This window comes from Mycteria americana, chromosome 6 (genome assembly GCF_035582795.1).
Source record: "Mycteria americana isolate JAX WOST 10 ecotype Jacksonville Zoo and Gardens chromosome 6, USCA_MyAme_1.0, whole genome shotgun sequence".
In the NCBI taxonomy this organism is placed as follows: Eukaryota; Metazoa; Chordata; class Aves; order Ciconiiformes; family Ciconiidae; genus Mycteria; species Mycteria americana.
The window spans coordinates 68,017,250-68,036,494 of record NC_134370.1 but is presented as its reverse complement, the minus strand read 5'-3'; the positions used below and the strand labels follow the sequence as shown (position 1 = coordinate 68,036,494).

Sequence of the window (19,245 nt, the reverse complement as noted above, 5' to 3'; positions counted from 1 at the left end):
GAGGGCCAGCAAAAAGCATTTCCTCTGAAGTGCATCGCATGTTCTGTGTACACTTTCCTGGAGGTATGTGTAGAGTACCAGTTGTGGAGGCTTTATGGTGGCATTCACCGAAAGGATGAAAACTACCTCTGCATAGGGAAGTCATGGCAAACTAGCTGCAGCGCAGACCTCAGGAACCGCTGTGCTCATTGCTTTTATGCAATTCGAGGGAGTTCACTTCCGAGATGCAGAATGTGTGTCCACACAATGATTTTAAGCAGAGTAGTTCTGTAAAGGCAAGCTGTAGAGGTCTGATTCTGTTCCCACTGAAGGAAAGCTCATCGATTTCGGTGAGTTTGAGCAGTTTACTAAGTAATTTAGAGGGTGTTCCTGAAAATATTTCTATAATGAGTAAATATTCTGTGCTGACAATCAGCTGCATTAACTTGAGGGGATCAGCCATACTGAAAACTTCATGCATCTGTATATCAGCCTTTCCATGAATGCCTAAACATGTATGTTATTTGGTATTGGTCACTTCATTATCTGATCTTTTCTGATCCTAAAGAAAAACAGTAGAGGCTGACATACCACTTGAAGGGTTTTTTGGTTTTGGTTTTTTTTTTAGTATGTTAAAGATATTTTATTCTCAGTAAGTTTGTTACAATTCTGGTTGCTTTTTTCAGTAGAACAATTGCTACCTTAAACCCCTTTTGATTTTGATGTATGCTTACGTATATCTTGAAGTGTCCGAATGTCATATAGATACTGGGCAGGATATTATCTTGTCTTCTAACATCACACTGATGATCAGAAACACAAAGTAAAGAGCAAACATCGTGAGCCCCAGTAGTTTGTTCATTTTCCATTTACATGCAGCGATTGAGATAATCACAAACAGGAGCATGAGAAAAAGGAGAACAATTGCACAAAACAAACCATTGCTACTGACTGCAACTGGACTGAGGCCATTGAAGATGGAATAAAGGAACCAAGGAACTGGCAAACTGCAAGTAAAGGAAAATAATTGAAATAAATGTTTTAAGGCAGTTCATTTTCTGCATCGTAACTAAGCAATTTTCCCAAATGGTTACAGAAAAGAAATGCATGATTGCATTCAGTATAACTCAGCATAAATCTAAAATTGATGTTGTTCATGTCAAAAATTGCATTTGGATAATACTTGCACTATCATTATGCAATCCAAGAATCTAAAAGGGTTTTTAAAACAGTACCTATGAATTAAGTGTCTCAGCATGCTATAATAAAGAAGTAAGTCCTGATGCTTTATCGATGAAAGATACAGGCGCAGATACTGAGCCTTGATTGCATAGGATCTGAATGTCTGAGTGGATATATCCTGTCTGTAATCTTTGATGTTAGCCAAAGATTTGCTGCATTTTTGCCTTGAAAAATCAGTAATTTTCTGTTGATTCAGAATTAGTTGAAGATGGTGGTGCTTCTGTTTTGAGCTACATACCATTATTTTAAGCTGCAGAACAATGACCTGAACTATGCAACTTAATGTTCACTCTGCTGCACTAAGTTATAAAAATCTGTCTTTCCTGAGTAGGTTAGGTTTAAAAATAAAAAAAAAGTAACTGGTTGTCCAGCTGCCCTTCATTTAATTACAGCTAAAATTAAATTAATTAAGACCCTGTTTGGAATAAAACCAGCTTGCTTTGTATTTCAGAAGAAATGCATCTTTTAGCATTGAACTAATACTTACCCAACAGTGATATCGAAGATATTGCTGCCTACGGAACTGGAGACAGCCATGTCACCTAAGCCTTTCCGTGCAACAATGACACTGGTGATAAGGTCAGGGATTGATGTTCCTGCTGCCAGTATGGTTAACCCCATAATTTCCTCTGATATCCCAATTGTTTCACCAACCTAATAAACACAAAAAAAAGTTGTGTAGGGCTGTTACTTTTGGAACATGGAATTTAATTGCTCTGTGAAGTCTTTTTGGTTTCATGCCACATTTGAGTTAAAATATTTTAATCCACTTCAACAGGGTAGCATTTTTTTCTGCTTTATGGGATAAAAAGTTAAATTTCATAGTGTATGTTGATCTCAGATTTGCTCTATAGCGTAGGCCATCTGATCACAGTGTTGCCAAGACTGAGCAAGGCCAAGTCAAGTACAGCGCAACTCTTCTGTCCTAAGTTCACCTCTTCTGGATGTCGTCTACCTTTCCCTCTCCAAATTTAACATCAGCTATGTATGATCCAAGAGCTTTGGGAAATGATAGTCTCTGGATTTATGGCTTGATCAACTATACTGTGAATGTGCAATATATCACTAAATACAAATTGTGGGTCTGCTTCTACAAGATGCAAAGTAGTATTTCCCAGAATACCAGGTGAACGTTAAGGCAATGGGAGTTGAGATTATTTAGTAACTTCCAGAATCAGAACCTGTATTTTCCTAGAATTTTAATTAGGTAAGGGATAATTATGTTCTGCCCAGAAGCATTCATCAATGAAAAGGGAGTATTAAGATAAATCTTGACAGCACTTTTCCTTTCACTGATGCACAAATTCCCTTGGAAGCTCTCGAAAAAGAATGACTCTTTGTCAAATTGAAAAGAATGAAATTGAAAATTCCCTTTTGGGTTCTAACAAAACAAAGTTTTTACTGTTTTGATGGATGACTGCAGCTGTAATTGATCAGATAAAATGCCACAGTGACACTGTTCCCTCTCTCTCCATCTCCTTGTTCTGAAATGGTCTTATTTGCAGAGAGAAAATAAACCCCTCACCTGGTGAGCCCACCACACCATGAGGTAAGAGAAGGCAGCAATCCAGATGATGGATCCAAAAAACGTGATGACAAAGAATTTCTTGGAGTCCTGTTAAAATCAAGTTTGAAAAGAAAAATGTGGAGAAGTTTCAGGAAAGTTAACAATCCCCAATGAAAATTATTCACCTGAAACACTTCACTGCAATCAATTGCTTTAACATGGACCCTCGTCTCTCTAATTGTATTTGGGTTTTGTCAGCTTGATTAGATGACCAGTAGTTGCTAGTCTTTTGTGGTTTATTAAATTAAGTCTCTGGACCTATGCTATGCTGCAGCTGGGGCTCCTGTCCCACTCCCTGCAGCATTAGGAGCGCTTCAAGTATGCAAAGACTCTAGACATGGAAAAATAGACCTGGGGACTCTTGCCGAGAGGAAATCTATAGTTCAGTTAATGAATCTAGCAGCAGAAGGAAGACAGATTCTTACTGGGTTTCTAACATCAGGCATAGTGCTCCAGAGAGGGAAGACAATGGGAAAGAGGAAAAGGTAAATTGCTTGTTTTTTCCTAGTTTCTGGCCATTCAAGAGATAATGGCTCATCATTTTCATCATCATCTGTGCTGTCGTCATCACTGTCTTCCTCGCTCTCAGAGCTGCTCTCTTCTGAGGTATCGCTGTCTGAAGAGGCCTGTAGATCAGAAAAAAGAAAAAAGCCAGTATGTTTTCACACTAACAAGGAGCTGCACAGCATTTATTCACCAGGGCCTTGCCTTGGCAGAGGTCACATTTGTAACATGGCCGAGGGCAGCCACAGCCCACGTCTTGCTATTGTGGGACAAGATTCAGGTATCTCAGGGCCTGTGTATTATGTTAACTAATTGGTATCAGTTAACTAGAACCAACTTTTAGATGGGGTTTTGACACAAATGAAACATTTACTGTCTCTTTGAAAACCTTTCCTCATCAGAACAGCCACATTACATCGATTGAAAGGAGGGATTAGGAAAACAGAAGCATGTACTGATGAACACAGGACAGGCAGATACTTGTGTATCTCATGTTGGAGCCTCAGAAGAGTCATTTGAGGAGAAAATACTATACAGTATCTGTTGGTGTCATATTTTGGACCTGATTTGTGTTTGTAAGCTGAAATATTTCAGCTAACACCTTAATATACCTCATCACTATGCACACAGTCTATTTATAGTTGCTAGTTATGGGAAATGGGTTGGGTCCTATCCCAAAAGCTCTAGAGAGGGAAGAAGGAAAGTTCATGTGAAGTTTGGTCTGGAGTGAGTGCTTATTGCCTGTGATACTTATTTCAATACCTGTCCATCCTGCGGCGCGTCTCCCTTCTTTTTGTCTTTGCCGGGTTCAGAATCACTGGCAGGAGTTACCTGAACGGTGCTTGGTGCCTTCTTTTCCTCTTCTGCTAAAAGTGATAAGAAGGAATACTGGTTTCAGTCACGTCAGCAGCAGGTAGCCGCCCTCCCCTTGATCAGCAGGGAGGTTTGAGCTTCCTACAAAAATGTGTGGTGTTTCATGTTAAACACAGTCTGATTGCTTAGGTTTTCTGTTTGTCTCCTCTGTCTTCTGTGGATTGTGATGAGTAAAAGCTAGGCAGAATCTGGCCCACCTGGCACAGAATGATACCTTGATGCCCCTATGACCTTCTATCTGAAACTGCTGTAAGTGGCACATGCGCTACAACAGGGAAATGCTAATTATCCGATCTACAACTGATGAGTGTTTCTTGGTTTCAGTCCAGATTCTGAAGATTTTATTAAAGCCATCCTTAAAGCCAGAAAGGATGTAAAGCTTTGCTTCCCCTTTTTTTCTAGTAGAGCGTAGCATTCTCCAGGGAACTGATATTCTTCGAGGCTTCTCAGAAATGGCTGTTAGGTGCTGCCAGACTTTAATCCCTAATCATTTGGTAGGTATTCAAATGCAAATAGGAAAGTGCTGATGCATACAAGGAAATAACTGCAATGTCCTCTGTGCTGTTCCTATGTTAACCTGAGTAGCCAAGAGGAACACGGAAACCTCTGTACAGAACAGTGTAGAAATATGGATAACTCAGAGCAGAGGTGAGAGGGGGTGCCTGGCTCTGCTCGGTCACCGCAAGGGCCCTTTTCAGACTGCTGCAATTTAGGATAAGGGATCCTTTCCACATAGTCAAGCCTGTCAAGTTAGTAGGATCGCATTATGCCATGAATTGTGCCGGGATGGGGTGTCTTATCCTGAACTGAGTAAGCTGATCCAGTACAGTGCCTCACAACTGCACTAGGGAGCGAGTCTAGAGGGGAGATTTTCAGAAATGTATGTTTTCAGCGAGCGCCACTTGGGATTTCTGAAACCAGGCCTTAAGAGAGTTCACCTGGGATACTTTCAGCCCAAAGTGGGAGACAGAGTGACAGACACTTTTGGAATGTGCACAGCTCTATCCATGCACCAACAAAGTTTGTGGAACACGTCATGGGGTGAAAATTCATAGTTCAGTGAAGTCAACATGGTATTGATAACTCACACCAAGAATTTACTTGTTTCTTAAACAGTATTTTCCTCAAGTTTGGTCTCATTCGCGTAGGTGAGGCTCCATGTTGTGAGGTACGTGGGTGACTGCTGTACTGCAGCAGGGTGCTTGTGGAGGTGGGACCTTCCACACAACAGTTTGCTTGTTTTTCAAAATCTCCAGCCTCACTGACAGCACAGACCTGTGCTGTCGCACAGGCCAGCTGCTGCCTCTGAATCAGCTCAGAAGCCCGTGTATCAGTAGTGATATAGAAAAAGCAAAAACTATTAAAAAGGATGCACAGCCCCTTAGAATGTTCTAGACAAAGTCAGTGCAGTTTTTCTCTGTGGAGGAATCTTCCGTGCTCTTCTGCAAGTGTGCCAAATTTCCAAGTTAAAATGAAGGTACTTTGTTTTAACGAACACCTCATTTGCAGGGTGTCCTCGTTTCAGCCAGGATAGGGTCAGTTTTCTTCCTAGTAGCTGGTATAGTGCAGTGTTTTGGATTTAGCATGAGAATAACGTGGTAACACACTGACGTTTTATTTGTTGCTAAGCAGTGCTTACACTGGTCAAGGACTTTTCAGCTTCCCATGCTCTGCCAGGTGCACAAGAAGCTGGGAGGGAGCACAGCCAGGACAGCTGCCCCAAACTGGCCAAAGGGCTGTTCCATACCATAGGATGTCACGCTCAGTATGTATATATATATATACCAGGGGGGCGGCGACTGCTGCTCGGGGACGGGCTGGGCATCGGTTGGTGGGCGGTGAGCAATTGCATTGTGCATCACTTGTCTTGTACATTATTTTATCATTATTATTATTATTGATTATTATTGTTTTCTCCTCCTTTTTTGTCTTATTAAACTGTCTTTATCTCAACACCTAAATTTTACTTCCCCTCCCCCCCCCCGATTCTTTTCTCCATCTCACAGAGTGGGGGTGTGTGGGGCAAGTGAGCAAATGACTGTCTGCTGTATTAAACCACAACACAGGGTCTACCAAAGATCAGGAGCATAGCAGCACCCAGCTGCTGTCTGTAATGGTCTGATTTCCCCTCTTCCACCCTTCTGGTTGCAATTCACACTACATCCTTGTAGCACTTTCTGTTTGGATGCTATCTCGCTAACCACTCCTAGACTCCTGTGGGGATGGCTTTTATTGCCCACTGTTAGCATACATCAATTGATTTCTGCTGCATTATTATAGCAGCCATCTGTGACCAGTAATAACAGAAAATTTGTGGTAGACCATAGGTTTTTTTGCCAGCCCTTGGGAGTTGAGTGCTGGGAAGGTGAGAGACTGCAGTCCAAAACAAGGCAAACAGCACTGACTCTTCTTGCACTCACCTTCTGGTTTTGATCCTTGTCCAGCCAGCGTCTCTGCTTTAGCCTTGGCTATGTTGCTCAGGATGTCAACCCTGTCTTTAAATTTTGCTGTGGATGAGAAGGACGCATTCATCAGCAGCTGTCAGCTACGCAAAGCCCCCCTTTAGCTGCCTCCCCCCTTTAGCTGCCTCCCCCCAACACAGGCGCACACTCTCTTGCCCCTTTCCTCCTGCATGGATTGCAGTCAGCACTGACTTGTGAGTTCTCTTTCTGGCTGTGGCTTTTGGCTGCTGCTAGCTGATCGTAGCTGTTATATTTAAATGCTTAGTACTATGGCAATTATGCTGGCAATTTGATGTGTAATCAATACTTTCGTATTTAAAAGAGAGTCTAGGGGGAAGTGAAATTCTTTCCAATTCAGTAATACAGGCGATATCTGTACTTCATAGGAAGCAAATGCAGAAAGAACAGAGGAGTTTCAATGCAATATCATTTTGTTCCCAAAGGACTGCTGCTTTTTTCAGGCTAGATTATGTCCAAGCTAAAAAAGACACCTTCCTTCTGCCATGTGGCTGTTGAAGAGGCTTTACTGTGCTGCTTGCAGCCTGGGGACCTGATGGTAAGGAAAAATAAAAGCCTTTTATGTTCCAGTCATCTGGAAAATGATTGATTTCTCTAAGTATATGCAACTGTCTCCTCTGCTGGAGCTGGTCTAAATTCCTGGTATCCAGTTCAACGTGGTCCAGGCTACCCAAGAGATCGTCTTCACCAGTGCACTGTCCAGCACTGTATTTCTGGGACTGCTGAGGACTTCTTCCACTGTAAACTGTGCTCTGCTCAGCTGAGCTGCTTTATTATTGTTTTACAGTGAACTGTGAAACTGGGTATATGTCTCCATAGTTAGGTGTTGTGCTCAAATATCTTAACTCCTACTCTCATGGAAAGTGAGCAAGTCATTGGCTCAGAGAAAAGCCTCATTTTCCTCTAATCTATATCCTCTGTTGAGCTGCCTACCCAATGACTAAGCTGAGAGTTACAGGCTTTGCACATGGACAGTAGCCACAAGAAATTTGCCATGCTATGCTCGGCTTGTGTGAGGGGCTGTAAATTAATTTCCTCTGAAAGTTTTATCGCACTGATTTAATCTACTGTACTGTTGACTGTGCAACCAGAACGTGCTGTTGTCATTTGCCTCAAGGGCAGGGCTCTGCCACTTTATTCATCACCATGATACTGAGTTAATAGAAATAGCAGGTCTGAGGCCCTGAGCCACGCAGGCAGATCTACCGTTCTGAGCTGAATCTTGTGAAAATCAGTAGACTCTGGTATAGGTCCAATAACTGGGACTGGCTCAGACATTAAGGCTTCTGGGGACGAGTCCTGTTCTGGTGTGATTCCTGTTACCGTCTGACAGAAAGGTCTTTCAGTGACTGGAATTTCCGTTCAGTGGAAATTGGATTCACTGGAATGGCTGGACAGAGATGAAATGATGAGCTCTTCTCCTTTGAAAGGCTGGCTGGGACTAAAGAGCCTGACTCTTCCATGCTCCTTGTCAATATTGAAGCCTACCAGAGGGGAAGTGCAGAGCTTTGCTTCGTTCCCTCTCTACTGATGCTAAGCACAAGAATACCCATCGATGCAAGGCAATGAAGAGGTGACTTTTTGCTCCTGGTCTCCTCTAGCCACTGGGCAACACATCTTTCTGTTCAGCTTTTCCCAGAAGCTGTTGCAAAAGCTTCTGTCAGCAGGGTCAGGGCGGTCAGGCTCAGCCTGAAAGAGATTATATAAATTCAAGCTCCTGGCTTCCTGCCCTCACCTAGGCTGCAGGCTGTGAGCACCGACCCGAGCGGAACCTGTGAGCATCTCTCTGTCAGGATAAACAGATTAGGTCCAGGCCACTATCCAGTTCTCATGAGATCAGCCTCATTTAAAAAGGTGTTAATTCCTCTGACATACATTTCGTGCAGGATGGACTGAGATTGGAGGAAGAGCTGGCTATAAGCTGGCCAGATCTGCAGGTCAGCATGGGGAGGAAGGATATCTGTCAGCTCAGGCCTTGGAAGTGCTGGGGATTAGCCGAGCAGGGCTGCGTGCTGGCTGTGCCGGTGCTCCACAGCCCCGTGGGCTCAGTCCTCGCGGAGGACTCCAGTCCCCTGGGGCATTCACTGCTGGTAACTCTGCCCCTGTTCTGAGGGCCCGTCACACGGGACATGCCTGCGTCCAGGGGCCCTGAGATGCTCTTCAGGAAGATTCCTATCCTATGGATTGACAGCATCCAGGCTGGACTTAAGGTGGCAACTGAGCTTCTACCTTTAGGTTGGCTCTTATGTTTAGTTAATTCTTTGGTTCTAATATTTAATCTAACAGGACTAACTTACAACATGAACAGCAGGAAGGATTTTTTTCTTTAAAATTTGGCATGAACCTGGAGGATTTGGGGATGCTGGTGTCTAAAAGTAGACATAAAAAAAATCTCATGACTCCTTTTACCCCGTGGTATCATCATTCTCTTAAAACAAGTGATTGAATGCTAATGAAGCAAGGAGAGACTGTATCTGCCTTCAGTCTTCTAGCTCAACTTGAGCCTGCAAAACTACCTGCTGCTCTATTCTGGTCTAATTTCCAGAATCATTAGCTTGTTAACTGGGGCATACTGAGGGTAGACAGCTCTGACAACCTTGCTGCTGGAGCCTTTTTCTTCATTCAAAAGTAAAAGCAGGCTTCTGTCTTCTTCCCTGTATGACTAGAGTTTAAAGAATAATCCGATGGTAAGACTGGAGGTTCAGAAATGAGAAGGTTCCTCAGTCTTTCCAAAATCCTCGCTCCCTTTAATTCCCCAACAGTTCCCTCTGCCGTCTAGCTGTAATATCTTGAAAAGATCTCACGCTCTGCTTCTGCACACTTTCAGAGAAAGTGGGGAAAAAGACCAAAGTTGCTAGAAATTCCTCATTTAAAAATAAAGCACTTTGAAAATAAAAGCTTCTATCAACAATATAATTCAGGATGCAACGTAAATGTTAGAACTTCTGAAGTAAAACACCCAGCCTCCTGCAGACAGAGAAAAAGACTGAAGTAATGATCCCTTTCTAATACAAAAAGAAAAAAATAAACATTCTGAATGTAAACACTGTTCAAACGAGAAGTTTGGTTTCACACAAGGGGTGTTGCATTAGGAGCAGTGAAACAAAGCTTGTATTTCAGACTTCTACTTTATTGCTAAGACGCCTGCTTCTGGAAGTTGGTTTTGGAGGCCCAGTGCTGGCAGTTCTTCCACATTTTGGACTCTTGCTGTAACTGCTTCTGTGCTGCCCAAATAAAATGCAACTGCAGCATAAAGAAGGAAACCCTACAGAGATCCTAATTTCAGTAGGTTAAGTTAGGAACTGCTGAGCAATAGTTGGCAAGCTTTTTCTTTTGTACAGTGCTCTTTACCACAAGCCTCTTAAGTGCTGATGCTACAGGCATTGGCAAAAAGGAACAAGGACCCTTGAGGAAAGATAAATTGCTTTGGGATCATCTTTTATGTTGCAACCTAATTACAGAAATGTGTCCAGTACAGGCAGTGCTGCACACACTGCAAAGAGAAGGACTTTGTCGGTGATCAGTGGGAACTAGGCACCCAGCTGTCCTGAGGGTACCAAAGGGCTGCAGTACTATTAACACAAAGGCTGAGCTTGCAGTCCTGATATGCCTTTTGGGTTCAAATCCTTTTTCAGAGTCATCCTGGGGAAGTCACTTCATCTTTTTGGCCAAGATCCTCAAGGCACTTAGATTTCTCAGCCTATTCATAAATGATTCTTTTTCTCCAGACTCCCTTTTCTTTAGGTATGACTTTATCAGGGTAAGGAGTGTCTCCTCCTAGATACACAGGACCTGGGACACTGGATCCTTGATTTTGAGTGCTGTGCTGTTGTAATCTCATCTTTATTATTTTCTTTTCTAAGGAGCTGTCTCTGTTCTAGCAGTGTTGAGTGGAACAGGCATGTACCTGGGGCAGAGGTTTTGCCCTTAACTCAGGGGCATTATTACAGTAAAGGGTCTAAGAAATAACAACCATTTGGAGAGACTTTAGCCTGTCCTCGCGTGTCCCTGTGGTATTAGACTTGCTTAAGTACTTATGGTCACACTCCCATCTAGTGGCTGCCGCATACAGAGACAGTAACTCCAATTCTGCCTAGCTGAAATGAGAGGGGAAGCTTGTCTTTCAGAGAAGATCCAAACCACTCCCCCCCCAGTCCCATTTATTCAATATTCACAAGTCGTGGTAATACAGTCTTTTTAGCAAGGCCAGTGGCTTAAAACTGCGTTGAAACTCCCCCAGTAATGTATTTTGGGCTGAGCTACCTGGGGCAGCACTGGAGCACCCTCCTTGGCCTCGGCTGGCATCCTCGGGCCCCCACAACTCCTGCTGAGGTCCCAGGGTTTCACCGGGGCACCAGCCTGGACCATAAAGCCGAGCGTGTGCTGGCCTGGGGTGGGCAGATGCTGCACAAAGACGTTTAGAGGTGCAGGAAGGATGACAAGGCGCTGGAGGGTCTCTGAGGGCAGCAGTCCCTCAGGTCTGGCACTTTCTGATACTAAAGGCAATGGCATGTCCTCTTGTAAGTTTTTGGTTTTATTCTTGTGCTGTTGATACCACCTTTTGAGGGGGCAGGAGGCAAGGGCATTAGAGCAAACCCTGATGAGTCTGGCTCTTGCTAGGCTACCGTTAGTAACATGATGGGTGCCTTCACCAAAATCTATCAAAGCAGACACCTATCTGTCTTGCTGTCCTTATCAAGCCTCCTTTGTTCCCTCCATCAGTTTGTGCAGCTGGGATTTTGATCTGGAGAGTCCTTTTTGTAACCTCTGTGATAGAGAAGAGATGTTGATCTGCTTAGCTTCAATCTCTCTTTGAATGGACAACAGATAATCTCTTTAGAACAAGTAGGGCAGTGGAGGGGCAGGGCATGTGCTGAGCTAGGAAAGAAAATCTAAAAAACCACATCTTTTTTTAATGTGCTTCACCATTTCTTGGAAAGTGAACCTCCACACTGTTTGGATTAAAGCTGATACAAAGCAGCACATTAAAAGTTTGTGTACAAAGACTCTGGATCTGTCCGGACATGTGGCTTCTCTGCACCCTGGGCAGTTTAAAAGAAGGTGTCTTAGTCCTGAGCTGATCAGCCCTTGGCCGTGGGGAGTTGGCCCATCGCCTGCAAAGTGCTGTGGGTACAGTTTACCATGGCAGTGATGATACTGCAGTGTTGCAGGTGGGCTTTTAGAGGTGCTCAGTGTTGGTCTAAATCACATACGGACTGGCTTAACCATCATAATTGGAACCTGCTGTGCGTTTTAGATCTCAGCCGGGATTTTAGCCACTGTCAAAACAATAATTCTTCAAGGGTTTTAACTTCTTTTTCCTCTTCTTTGGGTTTATGCCTTGTGCGGGGCTGTGTGCACAGCTGGGGAGGTGTACAGGTAACAAGCTCTCCCCGTGTTCATTTTCCCATTATAAATGAGACTGATACGTTGAGCAGCTCTTTCTTTAAATGCAGTCAGCATTGCATGCTGCTGATCCGAGGCTGTGGTGAGGTCTGAGCTAAGAAGAGGAAGGAAGATGTGACATGCTAAGAGATGGAGGAAGCCTGTAACTCATGTTTGCTGCTCCTGCTGTCAGAGGGTCAGCAGAAGATGGGAGACTGCAGTGACCGCCACTGCTCGCAGGGACCCCAGCAATAGCAGCTGCTCCACGTGCCCTCATCCTCCCTCAAGCAGCAGCAGTAACCAGTTTGGCACAGACAAAGTAGATATGGCAGGGCCAAAATGTGAGGTGTTTGTCCTTGCTAGCCATGTGGTTAGAAGGGATACGTCCCACCGTTGCAGAGCTCCCCCCACCTAATATTATCTGTGATACTCAGAGCTGCATTTCCAGGATGATCCCGAACACCCCGACATACAAAGGCTGTATTCCCAGTTAAACTGCTCTGGGCTCAGGGCTGCAAACCCAAGTCCCTCCGATGTGGAGCATTCACTCACCTTCTGCCAGGGGGTCCAGGGTGTGGATCATGAGTTGGAAGATGGTGCTGCGCATTTGAGAGTTGTGTAGGGAGGCTGAGCTGCTGCCTCGCTGTAAGGCTGATGCAGGCTATGGAAAGGTACAATGCAGCAGTCAATAGCAGTTTCCTCCTCAAAACATCTCCACCGTTGGTTTGGCTCTGCCCTGGGGATGCATTTATATGGAGGCTGACCTCCCCAACCTGAGGAGCAGCCTTAGCGTGGATTTTAAACAGCCTCTGCATTCAAGTTCACAGGATGGCTGTCAGTATCGACTGTTCACAGCAAGAGACGTGCTCTGGAGATAGCAGGCTAACCTGCCCTTAGATAAATACAATGGGCTCGCACGGACTCAGCATCAATACAATGTTATTATAAATTATAATAATCAAAGCATGCACTGCTTTTAGTCATAAAATTGTTAATAACTGTGTAGATTTATATGCTGCTAAAAGGTAATGCTACAGTCATGCCAAGTGTCCTGACTTAACTTGAAAGCTCTGGTGCTCTGTTCTTATAGTCAACACCATAGTCCTAATGAGCTTTTGACTGAACATTAATTAGTACAGGTAGCTTAAGTGCATAGAGGGACAAGTAGCATCCATATGAGGAAGGTAAAACCTGTTATTTTACGTACATATGCAGCCACTACATCGGAGAGGCCTCTCTGTGCAATGACTGGCCAGCCACAGGGAAGACAAAGGGTCAGCAATTTAACCAGGAGCAGAGGAATGAGCTCTTCAGTTTTCGCTATGGGGAAGGACAGACCCTACCAGCCTCTGCTCTGGGAGCTCAGGAGGAAAATTAGCCATGAAACCAGGTAAGAAAAGTTATGCTCCGAATTCCTCTATGCCTGTTTAAAGCATAGAATGAATAGCACTCTGCTAGTCAAATCCACTTGGGAAGCCTGAGCTGTCTCTTAATTTTTATAAAAATTCCTTTGAGGACACAACTCAGCCAGGTGTCCTCTTAAGTAAGCTGTGGATATTGTGCCAAGCATGGCTGATTCTTTGGACAAAGTAGGATTTGGTCCAGGTTTCTTGACACAGAAGCTGACACCTTTATTCATGACCTGACATGGGGAGGGGTTCAAAATACAATGACTTCAGATCCCTGTAAAGTTGCTTAGACCTACCTGCAGCTTCCTCCCATCTGCTGGCTTCTTTGTTGCATCATCTGCAACTGCCCCACTGCTTTTCTGCATACAAGCAAGAACAAAAACAATTGAACACCACCACTGCTTCACCTGTTCTCAGGATATAATGATAGTTCTTCAGGCTACTGTCTGTGAGAAAGTGGGACAGCTAATTCAAATGACTGTGCATGGATGCTACTGAAAGAGCCGAAGCCATGTGCTCTCCTTAAAACCATGTGGCCTCCAAGAGAAACAGGATTCTACCTACAGGTCCTCAGTGATGATGCAGGTACCTGGAGGTGGACTCAGATGGCCTCTACCATCTGATTCCTGTAGGTATAGGCAGCCCCAGACTTCATCCCCAAACACCTGTATCCTGACTTATTTTCCAGCAGAGACAGAGTGAAGGTGCAAAGGGGTATTTTTTTCCAGTGATCAGCATTACTTTCCATATAGGTAATTTATTTTTCCCAAGGGTTAGGTCCAGCAGCTCTCTGTCATGCTACTATATTCTAGTGAGAGTTCTCTGTAAACTTAAAGTGAAGGGGTTTTTTTTTCCTTCAGTCTGAAGGGCTGGCTTCAATTTGTGATGATTGGTGATGTCCACAGTGATGTATGTGTATAGCTGCAGTATCTTGCACATGTATCCCACCGGAATGTAAAACATGAGCTTTCAGGACTCCCAGCCACGAGCGCTGGCTGAAAGACAGACCAGGAGGAGAAAAGAAAAGCACCTTCTTGATTCTGCACCACTTCAACCATCCTCACCCCTCTTCCTTTCTTTCCTTAAATTATGCAGAGTGGCGAGACCAAAGGGGCAAGGCATGCTTGAGTGCTTAGTGACACACATCTGCCTAGTAAAGCGTGCCAACGCCAGAGGACAATTTGAAATCTAATGGTCTCTGCTCGACAGTTGGCAGTAGCACAGGTCAAGAGAACAAAGAGGCAGTGGGAGAGTTGGGGAGGGACAGAGGAGGAAGATGTGGGCAGGCACACTCAAGAAGACAAAGCCCCAAATGTTCTGGAGACCATGTCCTGGCCAGATCTGCTAGTCTGAAAGGGTAATTGGCCCTGGGGACACCTTCAGACACTGTCTTTGTGTAAGCAGTCAACTATTACTTCAAAAGACAATGAGTGAAGGGCCCTGGTCTCAAATCTGGAGCGTGTAGTTACAGCCACAGACCTCCCTGTCTGAGCACCAGTGGCATACAGAACCGCCTCTGAGCACACACAGCTGTGGTCAGTCCATGGAAATAGGATTTGGGCATTTCGATCTTGTTGCCAAATGTTGACGGGGAGAGGTGGCAATGGTTGCTAAAGGCTGCCAGATCCCCTTCTGTGCTGCAGATTGGGTAACAAGTGATACCACCAGCGTCCCAGCAACACACCCAGCTTCAGAATGGGAAAAGAGAACTTCCTCCAAGATCTCTCATCTGCAAGAGGCTTGCACAGCACCTCTTACCAGAAGCCTTCTTCCCTCTGTTTAACACAGAATTGTCCAATCATGTTCCCAGACTAACAACGTGTTCCCACAAGTGGTCTTTTTGAAACTCCTTTACAACAACTGAGTGAGCAAAATCCCATGCTTCGAAAGTAGATAATTGACCACAACTGATATCTTTAGTAATTGCAAGGGTAGAACTCCCTTTTAGTGGTGTTCTCTAATTCCTTAGGATCTCTACTATCTAGACTGCATTTCCCTCATTTTATGACCATAATTATTGACCAGAACCTGTATCCTGAGGTTTTGTTTGAATATGCACTTTGTGAAGGAGATGCAGTTTTTCTTTGTGGCTTACGCTAGAACGAATTATTTCCAACTTGCCCTCTGAACAATAAGGACACCAACCTTCCGTATACGCTCTGCTGATGCTGCCTGCACAGCATTTAGCTTCTTGTTCAGCTCCTGCTTCACCCATTGTTCTAGGTACACGTTCTGTTTCATAGTGAACACGTATGTGGCATAGGCAGTCAGTAAAAGGAGGCTTTCCCACCAATCAATGACACTGTCTAGGAAAAACAGGATGAGCATCAGTAAGTCTACAATGTAGAATGAGATGTCTCTAAATAAAGGCCACCATGTCAGGTGGAGTATCTCCCTTGAGAAGAGGGCACAGGTGCCAATGACAAAGAGGATATTAAACACTGCTGAGCCCACAATGGTACCGATGCCCACATTGCTGTGTGAGATGAAGACACCTATGAGGGAGGTGAAGAGTTCTGGTGCTGATCCACCTGCTGCCATGAAGGTGGCTCCAGCCACATCTTCAGAGATCTGCAACTTCTCTGTGATCACTCCCAAAGCAGGGACAAAATACTCATCACACACTATGGCCAAGGCCACAAATACATACATCATGCCAAAGACGTGAAGTACAACCCACCCTTGCCTGCGTTCTTCCACACTGAATAGGTCCTGGGGATATTCTCCTTTGGACTCGTATGGTGGCTTTTCATCTGGGTAGCTTTCACTGACATTTTCTCGCTGTGGTGTTGTATCCACTGACGCAGTGATGGGCACAGTTGGCTCAGGATCCACATATACACAGTGCCTTATTTTGGGTGCTGCTGTGCCATTGCCTGTTACGGCAGTCTTGTTGCTGGAGACGTCCCTGGAGGTCACTTTGACAGGGTCCGTGGCTTGGGGTGCTGTGTGTGGTGCTGGGAGAGCAGAGGGGCTGAATTGGAGCTGATAGAGAGAGAGGACCAACACTACGGCAAGCAAGAAAAAGATTCGGTTCCATTGTAGCCGCCTTCTCCGTGGTAAATGCATTTCCTAAAGGTTCAAAAATCAGAGCCGTGTCCAGAAGCCACTGAAGACTTCTCTTGATCAGCAGTTTGCACTTATATCCACCATTGGAGTTTCTAGCTGATGTTAAGCATCAGGAGTGAAACTGCATGACACAAAGTGTACAATCCTGCAAAAGAAAATCTGGTGTAAAAAATAAAGGACTGCAACTTTCCACCACTTGGGTAACATTCCTTCACTGATGGCTTTTCTATTTTTCAGTAAAATGAAATGGACTTAAATGAGTAAAGGCAGATCTAGATTCAGGTTTCAGTCTTTTTTTTATGACTGTAGGCTACGCTGATTAATAATCAAAGATTTGGCTTAATAGAGAGGAGTTGGCCGAGACAGTCCAATCTGAGCTGAATTCTGATTCCACCTAACGCCCACATCCAGGAGCTACTAAGGTTTGTGTTTTTACTTGAGTCCAGTTGTTATTCTGTAATATTAACAATTGGGCCAGTGTTCTGCAGGAGGAGAGGATATGGCTTCTGTCAAGGAACCTACTTTAAACTGCTAGAAAAGATGATGCTCTCAAGCCAAGATCACGCTGTTAAAACCTCCCTCCTAACAGACCCGTTATTCACCTAAGTAACACCAACAGGAGGGTGAAAACTACTTGTTAGTTCCCAGCTATGCTGCTCCGTGGCTCTCCAGCCTTGCACTCCCACAGAATACAAACCAAGCAATGGAGAGCTTTTTTCTTTCCGTTTGAGAAGAGCAGGAGGAAGACTTGGTTCTAGCTGAGCATCCATTTGTTTCTATGACTACATCTTTTCAAGCCTTTCTGTAGAAATCAGAACTGGCAAAGTGGAATTGTAATCATACCTTTTATTAGGGGATAATTAGCATATCTTGCATAATGATTTGAACAGCATTTAGAAAGGGAGAGAAATTATAAATGCCAGAGTGACAGAGCCTGCAGCTGTGACAGTATGGAGACAGTGATTTAGAGCTGGACAGAATTTACCCTTCAGCACTGCCTGAATATTTTACTTTAGAATATTACTCTTCGTGGATTATTTTTTTTTCCCCAGAGTGGGAATGTTATGTTATTCTTGAGCTGGATGTGAATCAGTTTTGTACGCCATTCTCAGATAAGCTCTTCATGCCAGTTAGCACACACTTACCCTCTTGCATAACACCCAGTGAAGTAATCAGCCTAAATTTCTTGCAAGACAGGCATTATTATCTTCTTTTAAATAGTTGGGAGGATCACTAAGGCAACAGTAATAGAGGGTCATGGGAGTACCTAGATAAATAGATGATATAAGCTTTGCTTTTCATATGTAAAAAGAACATAAACATGCATATGGCAGAACTGCATAATATGTATAACAAATTGCACATTATTAGAAAATAACCCTTCCTAACAAAGACAAGAGAGTAAAAAGAATGACACAGAGAGAACAGAAGACGTATGCACACACTCCTATTTAAACACTGTTTTTACTTCTCTCAGAAATGAGCTGCTTAAAAGACCTTTTGCAAGCAGAAACGTATCCAAAGCTAGGATCAATTGCAAGAGCTCTCCAGCCTTTCACAATACCTGACCATCAGCTGCTTTGTTGCTCTAGTCTTGTAAGTTTAGCGGTTCTCTTACAGGTCAACTCCTTTCTCACTGGTTGGGTTGTCTCAGTCATAAGAGATCTGGAGCAATCAAGTGAACCTCCACAGCTTACCTTCCAAAAATGCTGTCCAAGAGGAAGAGGAGTACCAAGGGTTGAGCGTAGTGCTGGAAGCTTCTTTGATACTTATTAGCCAGATGGGAGATGCTGTTGCAGAGAGAGGCAGATGAAAATGATCCCATTTTCGCGATGCCTCTGCTGGCGGAGTTCTAATACAAGAGAGGGTCAGGTGTGAAGGACATATTACTGGAGGAGTAGCCAATCCAGTTTAATACTTGCAGTCCCTAAGAAGATTAAATAGTATTGTATAGATTTGGGTCTATCTCTGAAGCCAATATCTTTGTCTGCTGCTACAGGTTATTCTCAGTATGAGGGCAGGCGATTATCTCCATTACAAACTACCAGAGGAAAGCACCAACTGTGAGACACGTATCGTTCTCACGGCAGCGACGGAAGAGAGCAGCGGGGGTGAATCGCACCGCTCCTCCGCATGGAGCAGTGCTCGCTAAACAAGACAACTTGCACGTAGCTTCATTTTGAGGCATCTCGTACGGCTGACAGGCCAGACAAGCAGCTCTGCCGGCCTTTGCCGCAATATGAGCCTACTTTGCAATGCTAGAGGGAGGTTTAAAACTCGCTGCCTCCTGGACAAGTCCCTCAGCTCCTGCACCACGGTCACCGGGACAGAGGGACGCTGCAGGCCCAGCCCCTCGCTGGCAGAGCAGCCTGGGGATGGTGTCAGTAACTCTTTCGTACTGGCACGGATACGGTGCAGCTCCACAAAGGAAGAAATAACAACACTCCTGGCCAAAGGTTTAATGGTCATAAAAATCCAACCAGCAGATTTGTCACAGGGGAATTAGAAAATGATGATTTGGTAATTTTAAAGCAAACTGTTGTCTGAATGGACATCCAAGCTTTGCAATGGAGTTTATTGAACCTCCCCATCTGGGAGAAGGAGGTCCACTAGCCAACTGGGACGCTTATTCACAAACTCTTCTCTAGCAGTCCTTTTTATCGTGGCACAACAGTGGCATATAACCGAACTGCTTTCCCTAATGTATGCAGTATTACAAACCTCGCCTGCTTTTACG

The 19,245-nt window shown here is 44.3% G+C and overlaps 1 protein-coding gene across 1 annotated transcript; it reads right to left on the bottom strand.

Moving 5' to 3' along the window:
- Window positions 1-696: 696 nt before the first annotated feature.
- SLC24A1 (solute carrier family 24 member 1) lies at window positions 697-16,508 on the bottom strand. Its single transcript, XM_075506377.1, has 9 exons — window positions 15,585-16,508; window positions 13,736-13,798; window positions 12,583-12,691; window positions 6,586-6,672; window positions 4,055-4,155; window positions 3,214-3,414; window positions 2,747-2,836; window positions 1,709-1,875; window positions 697-986 (listed from the first exon to the last, which is right to left on the bottom strand). Exons 1-9 carry the CDS (start codon window positions 16,506-16,508, stop codon window positions 737-739), a joined length of 1,992 nt encoding a protein of 663 aa, XP_075362492.1. The 3' UTR covers window positions 697-736.
- Between the last annotated feature and the right edge of the window lie 2,737 nt (window positions 16,509-19,245).

Coding starts and splice junctions, on each gene's coding strand:
- SLC24A1 (XM_075506377.1), bottom strand. CDS start 16,508: ATGCATTTACCACGGAGAAGGCGGCTACAATGGAACCGAATCTTTTTC. Junction 3,415..4,054: donor ACGCGCCGCAGGATGGACAG/GTATTGAAATAA, acceptor TCTGATCTACAG/GCCTCTTCAGACAGCGATAC. Junction 987..1,708: donor ATCTTCGATATCACTGTTGG/GTAAGTATTAGT, acceptor CTTTACTTGCAG/TTTGCCAGTTCCTTGGTTCC.